Source organism: Ceratotherium simum, chromosome 19 (genome assembly GCF_057802395.1).
Source record: "Ceratotherium simum simum isolate JZ-2026a chromosome 19, ASM5780239v1, whole genome shotgun sequence".
Classification (NCBI taxonomy): domain Eukaryota; kingdom Metazoa; phylum Chordata; class Mammalia; order Perissodactyla; family Rhinocerotidae; genus Ceratotherium; species Ceratotherium simum.
Genome location: NC_141918.1, coordinates 49829502 through 49845030, shown reverse-complemented (window position 1 = coordinate 49845030; position 15529 = coordinate 49829502). Strand labels below are relative to the sequence as shown.

The 15529-nt window shown below is 39.6% G+C and overlaps 2 protein-coding genes across 9 annotated transcripts in view; one reads left to right on the top strand and one right to left on the bottom strand.

The window, feature by feature from the left end:
• The window catches only part of SAMD3 (sterile alpha motif domain containing 3), a 50990-nt gene extending 45730 nt beyond the window's left edge, over nt 1–5260 (top strand). Inside the window, exons 8-10 of the mRNA XM_087444091.1 lie at nt 3751–3922; nt 4404–4486; nt 4771–5260. Coding sequence (XP_087300217.1) covers nt 3751–3922; nt 4404–4486; nt 4771–5055 — 540 coding nt within the window. The 3' untranslated portion in view covers nt 5056–5260. The remainder of the gene's footprint in view (nt 1–3750; nt 3923–4403; nt 4487–4770) is intronic.
• A 3197-nt stretch (nt 5261–8457) lies between these two features.
• The window catches only part of L3MBTL3 (L3MBTL histone methyl-lysine binding protein 3), a 114786-nt gene continuing 107714 nt past the window's right edge, over nt 8458–15529 (bottom strand). For all 8 annotated transcript variants that reach the window (XM_087444082.1, XM_087444087.1, XM_087444089.1 and 5 more), the window contains 3 exons: nt 15286–15455; nt 15007–15069; nt 8458–9357 (listed from right to left, as the gene is read on the bottom strand). In XM_087444082.1, coding sequence (XP_087300208.1) covers nt 9214–9357; nt 15007–15069; nt 15286–15455 — 377 coding nt within the window. In that variant the 3' untranslated portion in view covers nt 8458–9213. The remainder of the gene's footprint in view (nt 9358–15006; nt 15070–15285; nt 15456–15529) is intronic.

The following is a 15529-nucleotide window of genomic DNA, read 5'->3' as shown; positions in this document are numbered from 1 at the left end:
AATGGAAAATATATTAAAAAAGAACTAAACTGAAATTTAGAAGTGAAAAGAACGTTTATCTAGAATGAAAACATCACTGGATAGGGAAATGCATATTGAGAAATGCACAGAAAGGGTCTGTGAACTTGAAAATAGATCAATAGAAATTATCCAATCTGAATAACAAAAAGAAAAAGGATTAAGATTAGTAACCTGTGGGGCAAAACCTGGGGTTGTGGAGAGAGGGGCTTTTCTGTGGCTGAACATTCACGGCTGGGAGTTTGGCTACATGAGGTGTGGGGAAAGTACACAAATAAGTTAATACACTGAGGATAATGGGAGCCAAGTTTCTCACTGTTGAAGAGTTAGAATGTATGGAAAGGGAAGTTAGAATAAGCCCTGTGGTATTGGGCTGGAACTGAAGGTATCAGTGTAAACTCATTGTTTTTAATATTTATATAGGTATATAAACAGATATAGACATGTGTATGTGTACAAATACATGCTTCCCAGCTTTGTTCTGTGAGAAATTCTAGAGCAATAACACCTCTGTAACAAGCAGCACTCCTAGGGCTGAAATCTTAGTTTCTAAATACCCGTCTCCATTAAAAGGAACCAGGGCTCTTGGGGAAACAGCTGATTCCAGGGCTGGGCAGAAAAAATACAAGATGAACCTGAGATATTCTGTGGTGCTAGAAATTAAGGAAGTGATCACAGACTAATAGGCTATGTCAAGAGGTCACAGGAGTCAGCTTGAAGCAGCTCCCACTGGCAAAATCTAGATAATCCGAACATTAATATAAATAATTATATTTATATTAATATAGGTATGATTATATTTATAATTAATTAATATGAATACAAATAAAGAACCAGATTTATAACCATTTGAGTAAAATAGAAATTTATTAGTCTGTAGTGATAGAAATAAAGGAATAAATAAATAAATGTGGAAGAAGAATAAGCTCTATGCTGGAGTAGAAAGCCAACTAATAAATTTAGAAAGAATGATGGAATTACCATTTGGCAACTCGCATAGTAATCCTCGATTCAGGCAAGAATCATTGATGGATGCTAAGTTTCATGTTCAAAGTTACAAGAGGAAGAAGATATTTACATAAACACAAGGTATCTCCCCATAAAATACTTACAACTATATATTAATTAATAAGTACAACATATATATTAATTAATCTGAAGAAACCTGCAGATTCCATCTTAACCAAGTGATAAAAGTTAATATCTTTAATAATGGGACCACTTACCATCTTCCTGATGCAGTGAGAAGTGCTAGCATTCTTCCTAAAAGCAAACCTAGAATGAGGGACGTTTTACAAAGGAATTGGCCTCTACTTTTCAAAAATGTCAAGGAATATAAGGAAAAACCAAGAAGCTGTTTTAGACTGAAGTCTGAAGGAGACTAAAGAGACATGATACCTAAATTTCACAAGTGTTCCTGGATTAGATCCAGGACTTACAAAGAACATGACTGGAACAACTGGCGAGCATGAATGGGGTCTGTGGATTAGATTTTCCTGATTTCGATGGTTTTGCTATGGTTACCTAGGAGGGTGTCCTTGTACTTAGGAAATATGCAGTGAAGAGTTAAGGGGAAATGGGCATCATGTCTACAGCTTACTTTCAAATGGATCAGAATTATTAGCATCAGGGGAAGTTGCACGAAGGGTATACGCGAGCTCTACTATTTCTGCAACTTTAATGTAAACTTGAAATTATTTCAAAATAAAAGGTTAAAAAAATTCCTAGCCTATGCGCCCAGGAAAGTGGAGGAATATTCCCCCACTTCATACTTCACTTCATAACTCCCTGCTGAGAGCAGACCCTTTTAGGGTATTAATCTAGATTAGTGGTCCACTGAGGGCTGCCTGACAACAGCCACTATGCCTTCATGAGAATGTGCATTCCGGTTTTCGGACAGCTTTTAGACCTAATCTTTGGGCAATTTATGATCTACTAAAATATTCAAGGAACGATGAGACCCAGTGGGTAGTATGCACTGTTCTTTACAGAGTTTTATGGAAAACGATGATTACGTTGATTCCTACTAGAGTGGGTAATGAATAGTCTTATAATGCCACTGTCGAAAAACAGTGGGGAGGGTGACAGTGGTGGTGGAATTCTCTGAGGGGAAGAACTTAGGCAGGGGCAGGAGGTGCTTTGATCTTGAAGTCAAATCTCCTACACTTACACTGTTTCTCACTCTTTATTCCTGTCTGATCTTACAGAGTCTCTAAAGCTCTCTCCTTTCCCTTTAGGATACTATGGTTAGCTATTTTTCAAGGTTTGCCTCCTAAAACCTAACAATTTTCTTTTTTGCCTCTTGTTGGACACTGCCAAAACATAACAACGTAGTTTACCTAAAGAAATGTAAGATCCTAGAATCTTAGCTGGGTAATCCAAATAGCCAAAATACGCATATATACTTTGGAACCATTATTTATTTATTTTCTTTCTTTCTTTTAATTTTTTGTTTATTGCAGTAACATTGGTTTATAACATTGTATAAATTTCAGGTGTACATCATTATACTTCTATTTCTGCATAGATTACATCATGTTCACCACCCAAATACTAATTACAACCCATCACCACACACATGTGCTGAATTATCCCTTTCGCCCTCCTCCCTCCCCGCTTCCCCTCTGGTAACCACCAATCCAATCTCTGTCCCTATGTGTTTGTTTATTGTTGTTATTATCTACTACTTAATGAAGAAAATCATATGGTACTTGGCCTTCTCCCTCTGACTTATTTCACTTTGCGTAATACCCTCAATGTCCATCCACGTTGTCACAAATGGCTGGATTTCATAGTTTCTTATGGCTGAGTAGTATTCCATTGTGTATATATACCACGTCTTCTTTATCCATTCGTCCCTTGATGGGTACTTAGGTTGCTTCCAAGTCTTGGCTATTGTGAATAACGCTGCAATGAACACAGGGGTGCATGTATCTTTACGCATTGGTGTTTTCAAGTTCTTTGGATAAATACCCAGCAGTGGAATAGCTGGATCATATGGTAGTTCTATCCTTGATTTTCTGAGGAATCTCCATACTGTTTTCCATAGTGGCTGCACCAGTTTGCACTCCCACCAGCAGTGTATGAGAGTTCCCTTCTCTCCACATCCTCTCCAACACATGTTGTTTCCTGTCTTGTTAATTATAGCCATTCTGACTGACGTGAGGTGATATCTCATTGTAGTTTTGATTTGCATTTCCGTGATAGTTAATGATTTTGAACATCTTTTCATGTGTCTGTTGGCCATCTGTATATCTTCTTTGGAGAAACGTCTGTTCAGGTCTTTTGCCCATTTTTTAATTGGGTTGTTAGTTTTTTTGTTGTTGAGATGCATGAGTTCTTTATATATTTTGGAGATTAACCCCTTATCAGATGTATGGTTTGCAAATATCTTCTCCCAATTGTTAGGTTGTCTTTTTGTTTTGTTGATGGTTTCCTTTGCTGTGCAGAACCATTGTTTAGTTGAATCTGCATCCAGAGTTTTAATTCTATGGACTGAGAAGATTGCCATGTCCATCATTTATCTCTTCCTGTTCACTGTGGGCTTCCATTCTTCTCTCCTCCTCCGTCCTAAGTCTTTACTTCTCCACTAAAGCTACTCGAATATCTAGTATATATTTTAAACTAGCATTCGAAGCTTAATATAATTCTATATTCTAAGTGTTATTTACTTCCTTACATTCTATGCATTAGCTTTTCTTGTGATCTGATGTATTTTACTTCTTTTTTCAGATGTTTAGAGAATTCCAACTTCTTACAAGAACAGATATCTATAAGAAAACAAGGCACATTTTGGAATCCTATTCAGAAAATATACTGACTTCTCTTTCAGTGGTGGACAATCCAATCCATATCGCATTGCAAGAAAAAATGAAACAGCACACAGATGAAGACGTGTTGAAACGTTAGTAAACCTGAGGGGTGGGGTGATCTGGTCTCAGTTATCTGTATAATTCAAGATAATTAGAAAAGTTCTGTCTTGGTAATAAGTAAAATTTAGTGAAACAACACGTGGGAAAGAAAAAAGAATTTCTCAAATAGGAGGAGGTATAGATTTAAAAAGTACATTCAATATTGTAAAATTATATTTAGGGAGCCAGTAACTTGTTAATTTCATAATATAAATCACAAGGTAAATCATGATAAAATCATCCTGGCTGATGGATCTTATCCTCTACTGGCTGTGATCTGGGGGCAGAACATGAGATCTTGAATGTTTATTGAAGGGGATGTTGGTTCAAAATGGTCAAGAAACACTGATCTAAGAAGGCTAGCTGTTCTCTGTAGAAGGTAACGATTAAAAAAAAATCCAGAAGTTTTAATATTAGCTTTGCTTACAACAATTGGTAAAAGTTTATTTTTACTCAGACTGTTTGCTTTGACAGATATGAAGATGACAGCCACATGTTTACTCCTACCAGATGTTTTTGGGGATGATCCCAGCCTTTTTGTCATTATGAATGAGAAGGTATGCAGTGTATCAATGATCATCGGTTTGACATTTCACACCTTTATATAATTTATTTGAAAATGGGATGGTGGTCTATTTTTAAATGTTTTGTCATATTTACAAATTTGACAAATTTGTAAACATGAAAAATTTATAAATATGACAAATTTGTCATATTTGCAAATATGCTAAAAATTGCAATAAGCTAATTTATTATAATATCATGGTTAAATTGAGAACCTTGTATTATTTAGCTATTTTACACATCATGGGGTGGTGACTCCATTATCCTTTTTTTTCAGGTGCAGGTGTCCACGCCTGTGTTAGAAGTTAAGAACCCTTTCAACATTGATGTCTGTGAATTTTCTTTGTATTTAGAAAAAGAGAGGCTCACACAAGTGGACGACTGTGTCACGGCCTTGGCTGCTCTCATAGCTGCCTTTCACGTATTTGGGATCGAGTGTCCAAGAAGACTGTCCCAAACCCTCAACTTTCTAGAGACACTGATTTTTGATATGCACAGTCCCTATTTTCCTTCTGTGAATGAAAAGGAAAAGCAAGTAGGATTTCAACAACCAGTCACTTAATGATCACGCCAAATATTGTATCAGAATTGATCTCTGGGGCAGCTGAAACTTTACACAAAGTTGTTTCAATTTAGGGTACGGTAGTGGGTAGGTATTGGAAAGTCATGTCTCAAAGGCGCGAATCAATTTCAATGCCTTCTATCTTTACGCTTAGATACTTAAGTTATCTGTGAAAGTCTGTAATAAAATACTACTTAGCTGCTGATTTTTGAGGTCTGAGAAATTCCATGGTCCAAGTTACACTTTCAAGGATGCATTATTTTTTTAAAAGACACTACACTTCAGATTTCCTCAAATCCTCTGGATTGGGGTATGACTTTGTACTTCACGTGCCCACCTTTGAGAGACTTAATGCCCAGGAGCTGCACATCTGAGGCCCGTAGGCTGCCTCATTGGTCTGACCACTGCTTGGAAACATTTTGAATTTAACATTTTAAGAGGATGCATATACTTCCCAGTTCTGTCTCTCCCAGCTGACCTGCCTGGCTCTGGACGTTTGGTGGGTTTCCTTCAACCACATTTGTTGAGAACAAGGGCTCCTTTATTCTTGAGGTCTCCTCACCGTGGGCCCATCTCGCTGGCACCGATCTCCGAGCACCTGTGACCTGTGTCATGTTCCACTGCTTCCCCCATTAAGGTGTAACGATTCACCCGGTTCTTGTCTCCCCACACAGTTTCTGGTTTTCCCCGGCCTTGACCTCGGTGTTTGCGTCTGCCCTGGTTGCTGCCTGGGCTTGTTTGGATCCGTAATATGGAGCTGGCTCGGCACTCCCAGAGCCACTTGGGCTTCAGCTTCCAGTTTTCAGGGTAGGCCCCTTCCTAGACCTGCCCTCCAGCATCTCTCAGGAGACCTACTTCTGGTTCCTCATCCAGCCCGGAGTCCCAGGTTGTAACTCTATTCCTTCTGTTCAGAACGATGGCTGCACAAGTACTTTGTAGGTCTAACAAGACTCAGCGCACTTTCGCTCTTTCCCAAGTATTTCACAAGGAAAGACTACAACACTACAGTTTTAAGGTCATCATCACAATATCAACATCACTCATCGGTTTTGATAGAACAGGTTGGTTTGGAGACTGAAGAGATTTCAGTTGCTAATTCTTGCATCACAATGAGATGAGCAATTCCTGGGTTACTTCATCAAATTAAATTTCTTAAAAAGTCTAGGAAGAAAGAGGTTCATATGACTTACTGAAGAAATATTTTTATAATATACATCTCTGGAAATACTGCAAAAGATTTATTCTAATATCTTTTTCTCTATAAGGACTGCTATTAAAACGCTTAAGTCAGTGAGATAAAGAAAGTGAACGGTCAGTTGCCCACCTCTGCAATGACCAGTCACCACCTACGAGAACGGACAGGCAGAGTGAGTAACAATTCGGTACATGTCATTTTCACATAACCTAGTCCCTATTCCACAGTTGCCGTTTATTCCGATTCATGAGAATGTGCCTTTAGTTCCTTAGAGACTTTCCTTTATTTTTCCTGAATATTTCCTCCCCCCATTTGTAAGTTTCATAATCTGTCTTACTCCTCTTCTCCCAAATGAATTTGCCAAGTTCTTAACAATTCCTTTCCTCAGGAGGTCCACGATCTCTCTGGCTGAGGTTGAATGAAAGCCTCCCTTGTTCCTTTAGGCTGGGGCAGAGGGCCAGGGGTGGGGCTGCAGGAAACTGCAGGGAAGTTTGGCTGCAAACATGACACAGACATGAGCTGACCACAGGGCAGGTTCGGGGAAGCTTTATTGTCTCTTTCAATGGTGCACCTATCCCCAGTGCCCAGCATGGCCCTGCCACTTGGTAAAATCCAATACTGCTTGACTAACATAACCCTATTTTCTTTGGAGGCTGAGTCCATTGAATCTAGAAGTTGCAAAAGGGCAGCCTGGGGCCATATTTCAACCTGCAGACAGGTCTCACTTGGCTTGCACAGTGTAATGTTTTTAAATGCCTTTAGATGGGAATCAGGTTCCACATTCCCCATCCCCCATCTCTCCCTTTATCTTACCCCAAGCCTGCTTCTCTCATTTCAGGGACCTCCCCGTCATCATGGCTCCCTATTTCCTCCGTTAAAACTGAGACTATATCTCAGGGATGGAATGGTGAAAAGGTTTCCGCTTCCTGCGGTAGACTGCTCCACCCTAAGGATGCTTAATGCTCGCCTCTAACATATAACAACGTGCTACTTAGAATGAGTGCTGTTTTCAGTAAGATTTGAAAGTCCTTTTGTTAAAATATATGCTTTAAACCAGAAAGGAGAAGTCTCCAAAGGGCATGAATCCTATTTGACCAAGTAATATAATTTTTCCTTTGTGTGTCATTCTTCACATTATCTGGGACATAGTTCGACGAACAATTCTGAATCCTACAGATCCATTACACAGCTCTCAATGCCCATATGTTTGGTACTGTTCCTGCTCTCTTTCACCCCTCCTATTTGACAAGCTTTCTTAAAAATCATACTTATGTAAAAGAGTATCTGCAATTAAGATTTTATTTCATTCATGTCAGATATAACAAGTGCAACTTGAATGTACAAATTCTGAAGAAAACATAAAAAAGGGAAAAAAAAACCAACAATGAAAAACTTATTTAAGCAGATTCATGCAAAGAAATGAATGGGACCCTGCAGATGTCATGGATCTTGTTTCACCTGGAATTATGACAAATGCAAAGGACTGCTCACAGACTTCCAACAGGGGACACCAGAGGAAGTCCTACATCAGGAAAAACGAGAGCAACTAAGGAGAGAGGTGGAACTTTCCCCAGAATTCAGACAGCATGCTGCAAACTTACTTTACTTTTAAATAGTCCTAAATAAATGTCCAATCCCAGAATTAGAAACTGCATCCGAAGGCTGATAAAACAATTTACCTCTTGCATTGGAAATGCATTCCTGCAAAGAAACACTACCGCTATCAGTTCATAGGTCATCAAGGGCTTTCCTTTAAAGGGCACCTATATGCTTATATATTGAGGCAAACTGCTCTACAGAGAGAAGGGTCTTCCAAAACAGGTTTTGAATAATTGCTTTGGGAAATCGCCTCCCTGATCTGCGAGCATTTAGTGTAAACTGCTGTTGCTCCCTCCCACCCTGCCTTTTCAGTAAAATCTCTATACTCTCTTCAGTCAACCCTGAAGAAAAGCTTTGGGTTTAGAGGACACCACAAGATCTGAGACACAGCTCTGTGTGGATTAGTGTTTCTATCCACAGAATGAGCCCTTACCCATCTCTGAGGAGCACCAGTTACCTCGATGACCATTAGAGAGAAGCTCAAGATAATCTCATAAATAGTTCCAGACCCTTACAAACACCCCCTCCCCGCCAACGTAACTGCATATTCCTCTGATACTATTGGACACGTGTAAACACACAGGGCACCACGATCTATGAGACTGATGTCATTGTACATCACCTAATTTATTTATGTTTATATATTTTATTTTTCAATTCCATTATTTATATACATGTTTTTGGTAATTATCGTAAAGATGCTGGTGAAAAGTAATTTGTTTAACATTTCATAATACGTGCAAAAGTAAAAACACTGATTTAAAGGAAAGTAATTTTTACAACTATTCAGCCCCAACAAATTATGACAAGCAGTTAGGCAATAGCATGACTTGCAAAGTTATACTTAGCATAAGGTCGCAATTCAAAATATGGCACAGAATCAACAATACACATAACAGTCCCGCTGGCCGCACTTCACCAGGTTTTGACTAATTTGGTTTAAGTTGAAATCTGATTATATAAAAAGATTCCTGAAAGTATTGAAAAAGAAAACAGTGTGCATGAAAGAGAATTCAACTATGTTTACAAAATGCGGAAAGTTCTTACTCTGCCCCCCTTATCCATAAATAATTAATGAAGTCCCCCTTTCCCCCCACCCCCCAGCCTCAAAAAGATTTACAAAGATAAATTTAGCTCAGTGAACAGAACCAAAAGATGACTGTTGTTCGACAGTACCCGGTTAAAAGCTCGAGCACTTTCATAGGAATTCATATACATTGTCTCTCGAGGAATATAAATAATCCGATAGCACTGTTCTTTTGAGTTTTGGAGACTTCTCACTTAGGAGTTATAACTGTTCTTGTGCTTTGAATAAAACATGAGCTTTAAAGCAGAAAGCTGACAGTATTCAAAATTCACCATCTTCAAAGTTCATTGTGAGAGTTCTTCTCTGCAGCTTTGAACATCAGGATAGAATTGAAAATTTTGAGAGCAGGGCCCAGCTTAATGCTCATAATTTTAACAATGTCTGTTTGGGTCATAAGCAGAAATGCTTCTCCATCAATTTGCTAAAATGAGAGGAAGAGACAAAAGATTGTGAATCAATCAGATATAGTGTTGTGGGAAATATTCACAGTTAAATTATCAGCTGTCTTCTACACAGCAACACTAAAATGGCACAGACAGGAGTTCATGTGCACAAACAACATTGCCTGATAAGCAGACCTTTCTTATCTACAACAACACACCCGAGTGTGGACTGCAAGCAAAGTAAAACTCACTCATCTGAAAAAATCAGGAAATCAGCCAGCAGGAAAATGGAAGGTGCTTGTGATTCCTCTGATTTAGGCAATGAGTTGAGAAGAATTTGGAAAAATCTGAGGTGTCTCAACTCCAGTTCATATCACGGTAGGTTTTATTTATTTATTTATTTTTAACAGTTTTATTTATTTATTTTTTGTGAGGAAGATCAGCCCTGAGCTAACATTCATGCTAATCCTCCTCTTTTCGCTGAGGAAGACCGGCTCTGAGCTAACATCTATTGCCAATCCTCCTCCTTTTTATTTTTTCCCCAAAGCCCCAGTAGATAGTTGCACGTCACAGTTGCACATCCTTCTAGTTGCTGTATGTGGGACGCGGCCTCAGCATGGCCGGAGAAGCGGTGCGTTGGTGCGCGCCCGGGATCCGAAGCCGGGCCGCCAGTAGCGGAGCGCACGCACTTAACTGCTAAGCCACGGGGCCGGCCCCTCGTGGTAGGTTTTAGAATTAGAGATGAGAAGAGGTACACAGATGTTTATGGATACAAACAAAGGAAATCAGGCAAACATCAGCTACATGCTAACAACTTTTTTTTTCGCCTTCCACCATGAAGAAAAGCATCAGTGATGATATTCATTTCTAAAGTGGCCACAATTATTCTTCATATACAGAAGAAAAGCAGTTACTAATAAGGGCAATCAACAGTGTAGTTTGAAAAACATGAGACTGGTGTTAAGAAATGCAGACTCCATGCTGGTTCTTCCAATACTTGGGTAACTATGAGAAACGCCTTTTCTCTCTCTGCATCTCTTCTAAGACTAAAAATCCACGCTTCTACAGAATAGAGTACTTTGAGGTTCAAAGACACTCTAAGGAAGATGACATGTGGTTTCGTGGGCAGAGCAAAGAAGTAGAATCTTTTTGTATGACTTTCAGCTCTTGAGGAGTTCCACCATCTTAAAAAAATTGACTGACTTCTCCTTCAGTTTTCCCATATTGCACAAAAAGTAAAACATGCATTTGTCCTCTGCCTCAGAGTACACTGGAAACCTTGATAGCAGTGCACAGTTCTGGGTTGAATTGTGTCCTTCTCAAATCTGTATGCTGAAGTCCTAGGCCCCAGTAACCTCAGAATGTGACCTTATTTGGAAACAGGGTCACTGTAGATGTAATTAGTTACGATGAGGTTCCAGTAGAGTAGGCTGGGCCCCTAATTCAAGATGACTGGTGTCCTTATTAAAAGGAGAAATTTGGACACAGAGACAGACACATATAGAGGGCAGATGATGTGAAGACAAAGAAAGAAAGAACACCATCTACAAGCCAAGGAGAGAGGCCTGGAACAGGTCCTAGGAAGGAAGCAACCCACCCTGTCAACACCTTGACTTCTCACCTTCCTCTGACTTTTAGCCTCCAGAATTGGGTGACAACAAATTTCTGCTGTTTAAGCTACCAATTTATGGCAGCTTGTCACAGCAGCCCTAGCTAACTAATTCTACTCTAAATTCTGTAAACAGTTCACTAAATAAAGGCTGATATAATTAAATAACTATTTCTTAAGATTTTCTTGTCTCATCTAAAAATAAAAAACCTGTAAACATAAACTGCCCACACACCTAAGCAGTAAGAACTAGAGTCATCTTATACAACTTCGATTAACAATGACGTGGAAAAAGTTTGCTAATTTTCAGCAAGGAAACATCCTGCTGTCTTAACTGAGAAGGAAAGACATTCCCATGTTAATTTCCAGGTGTAAGAGGAGTTAAGTGGCAGGTATGACGAATGTTCTACTGTTTTTTGGAAACATTTGCTCTGGTCTCGTTTGCTGGTGCTATGACAGCCCTCTGCTAAAGCAAGGCCAAGCAGAGAGGCAGATCTATGAACTCGTCACTCAACCAAGGCAGACCTTAGCAGAATGAATGGTCTGATAGAAGTCTTCTACATCATTAATGAAAATGTCAGCTGACGCACCGGGTCCCAAGGAGTTCACTACCAAGACTGACGAGCTTATTATAACCTTGGCGCCGACCGAGTCTCCTCTTGAGACTAAAGAAGAGGTTAATGTGGCTGATGACTGATGGAAAGGAACATTCAGAGAACTGCAAGGCTGGGATCTGAAAGCTAGGAGTGCAATGAGGAGGGTAAGTTTGGTAGATTATTATTTTTAAGGTTACACTACAAAGAAAAAATCATCTTGAGGTTAGTGCCCAACAGTGTATTACATTCAGGCTGCTCTGATGGGTAGCCATAGGACAAGCCTCAATTGGAAGGAAATAAACTTAATTTAAGAAACTACTTTCTAGACAAACACTGTATGATTTCACTCATATGTGGAATATAAACTAACACACAGACAGAGAGAACAGTCTGGTGGTTACCAGGGGGAAGGGAGTTGGGGGGTGGGCACAAGGGGTGAAGGGGCGCATTGATATGGTGACTGACAAACAATAATGTACAACTGGAATCTCACAATGTTACAAACTATTATGACATCAATTTAAAAAATTTTGAAAAAAAACAAAGTACTTTCTAAAAACAGTGATCACTGCAATGGATTACTGGGTTTATTTTTTGTTTGTATGCCTTAGTGCTGCCTAAACTGGTCTAACTCCAGAGACTAAGTATCTTGTGAAAGGCCCAAACCTCCAGACGAAGACTTGGAACCCAGGGCTCTCGCCTTTCACTTCATCGCTCTTTCCACTAAGCACTCACAGTTCCTTCCCAATGTTTTAACTCTGCAAATCACAGCGATGTGCTCTTTGAATGTCTTTCTCTGTGCAAAAGTATGAGTATATTCACTCAACAAAAACCTATTAAACATCTATTATATGCCACACACTCTCTTGGGCCTGGGCATAGAGTAGAGAATAAAACAGATAGCAACAAGCAAGCAAGTAAACAAAAGCTCCTTGTGGAGGTTCCACTCCAGTAGTGGGAGATAAACTATAAGCAAAAAACATAATAAATAAGCGTATTATTTGGTAGTTAGTTAAAAGTAATTAATTTTAAAAGGTGATGAGTGTTATCGAAAAACCAGCTGGCTGGGGAGAGAGATGAATGGGCAATAGGGCAGGGATGATGTGTGGTGGCAGGTGGCAATGTCACCCAGGACAGTCGGGGTAGGATGACTGAGAAGTGCCATCCGAGCAGAGGGAGGGAGCCATGTGAACATCCGGAGGAAAAGCAGTACAGGCAGAGGGAAGAGCCAGAGCAAGCCTGGACAATCTGAGGCAGGGCAAGGAGGCCAGTGTGTGCAACAGTGCAAGCAAGGGGCAGGGGACACAAGCAGCTCAGGAGGTGAGAGAGGTCATGGGGCTCAGACTGCAGGCCCTTGTGAGGATTTTGGCTTTTACTCTGATTCAATTACTGCAAGGATCTGAATGGAGGAGTGACATGATCTGACTTATGTTTTGGCAGGACCACCCTGGCTATGCAAAGAGACTGGAGAGGATCAAAAAGAGAACCAGGGAGACTAGTCAGGAGGTTCTTGCCTTAATCCAGGTGGGAGATGATGGTGGCTCAGATCAGAGAGATAGTGGTGGAGGTAGAGATCGTTGGAATCCCTGTATGTTTTTAAAATACATCCAGTAGGATTTTCAACAGATTAAATGTGGAGTACGTAAGAGAAAGAGAAGGCAAGGATGGTTTCAAATAACAGTCCATCCTAACACCTGTACTTTCCCTTTTAGGGACGACTTACAAAGACTTTAGATTTGTTGTACAGTTTACATCTGGGACTCAAAACCAACACCTGCTGACCTTCTGAGCCATCTGAGAGCAAGGATTGTGTCCTCCTATCTCTGAATCAACCCTCTCACCAGAGCATTACACAGAGTAGCATACACATGGTAGGAATTTAACAAAAGTTCACAGGATGAATGAATAATGGAACGAATGAATATATGAATGATACATGAGGACAGGGAATATTCACTGTCTCACTCTTCAAAAGAATGATCTGCCTTTGAGGGTATTTGGTGCCTGAGGAGTGTTTCCAGAGATAATACGCCATGAAGAAAAAAATTATTCAAAGAAATAAGATATCATCTGAATTTTACTTTAAATAACAGAGTAAATCTACATGGATTGTCTAGATAGCAACAGAACCAAAAGCAGGATTTATAAAATAGATGTACTACAAATTTATTTTTAAAACGTTTGATCATTTTCAAAGGTAACGATTACATGACTCCTTCAGAGAAAGAGCCACAGCTCCCTGCAGATATCTAAGTCTGTTCAGGGATCAAAATGAACTGAGAGTGGTCCACAAGAACACTTAAGACTTAGGAGCTAAGGAAAGAAACTCAAAATCTAAATAATTGCCAATTAACGATCAACTAGAAAGAAGATAAAACATTTCTGAAATAACATAAATCAGGGAAAAGATGTTGCAAATCAGATCCTTGTGCATTTTAACAGCATCCATCTAAAGCATTAATGAAACCTGACAGTATAGGGACACTGGCGACCAGTGGCTGGAGTCTTAGCTGTCCCTACATGCCTGCGATGCTCTTAATTGAAAGTGTGCTCTTCTCATCAGTAGGGACTAAATATAGGAGCAAACAAGGTGTATACGCTCCTAACTGCAGAGAGCAGATGCTGGAGAAAGCCTTCTGAGACTACTTAGCCTTCCTTCTACCTTCTCGCAGCCAAGAGCAGAGTGATAATTGACTGTTCTGCTTGGAGGAGCTGACAGGCGAGGGGCTTATTTTTAAAGGTCTCTAGTGAAGAGAGTCTCCTGCTGGACTCGAAGAGCATTACTTCCAGTGTAGTTAGAAGCCAAATTCCTTTGTTCTCATGCTTGATATAGGTGATATAGGTGTTTTCATCTACCTGTCCAAACCTTCAATATATGGGGTGATTAATAATATTGTAATATTAATAATATACCTTATATTGAAGGTTTGGACAGGTAGTTGAAAACAACTAATAAAATAATCTTCCAACAGCAGACTGCAATGAGTATCAGTTGTTATAAACATTACTGAGAAATATAGAAGATCTAAGGGACTGTGTTAGCAATAATGGTAATATTATTTATTATAAGCCTCAAATGGAGTTAATCTGGGTGTTGTTAAAATGATCTTTGAAAATAAAATAATAAAATAATTTCACTTTATTAAAAATAAAGTGTTGCTTATTTCTTTCTTTGGTTTCTTTCTGTGTTATAAACTATATAAATGCATGCTATTAAGTTTTGTGTTTTCTTTTAATAATGAGTCTAGGGCTACTGCTGTGGGATATAATGTGGTGCAACCATGTCCTCTGCATCTGATCCCACACAAAGACATTTTTATACAACTGATTACTGTTGCTTGTTAGACAACTCTGTATCAACTAGTCAATTTCAACGTTACCTATCTCGTCCCCCCTCTGCCAATTCAGAACATTTCACCGTTCACTGCATTTCAGTGTTTGATCCCATTAAGTAACACACCACAATTTAGCGGAACACTTACTTCATCCTTAAATACCTTTCCGTGTTCTTCACACCCAGGTAAGCTCTGTATGAATTCTGACACCTGTCAAAAAAAATATCAAAATTCCAGTTTAAAAAAGAAGTCAGAATCTAAATGCCACGGGTTTAAAATACTTAACCTATATGTTCTCGTTGTTTCTCTAAGTAATTTCTTCTCTTTCAGAAAAAAAAAGACTCAACCCACACACATTAATTGTGTCTGATCCTTAAGCCTGTGCTCCTTTATCTGGTCCCTGACAGACAAAGAAAATAAAAATACCTCATCTGTGCTCCACTTGGAAACTTTACTGGCTGGGATGCCGGCTACGGTTGGAAGAAGCTTGCTTTGCTGCTCCCAGCGCAAGGGCAGACACGGAATTGGGGACTTAAAGGACAGAAAGACGGCTGACCGACGCTGTGCCTGCTGCACACTGGGCTCTTCCCGGGCACCTGGTCGAGTGAAAGAGATGGGAAATCACTCTCTGAGAAGCAGCAAAGAAAGCCCCAAATGCCACGTGTCCCTC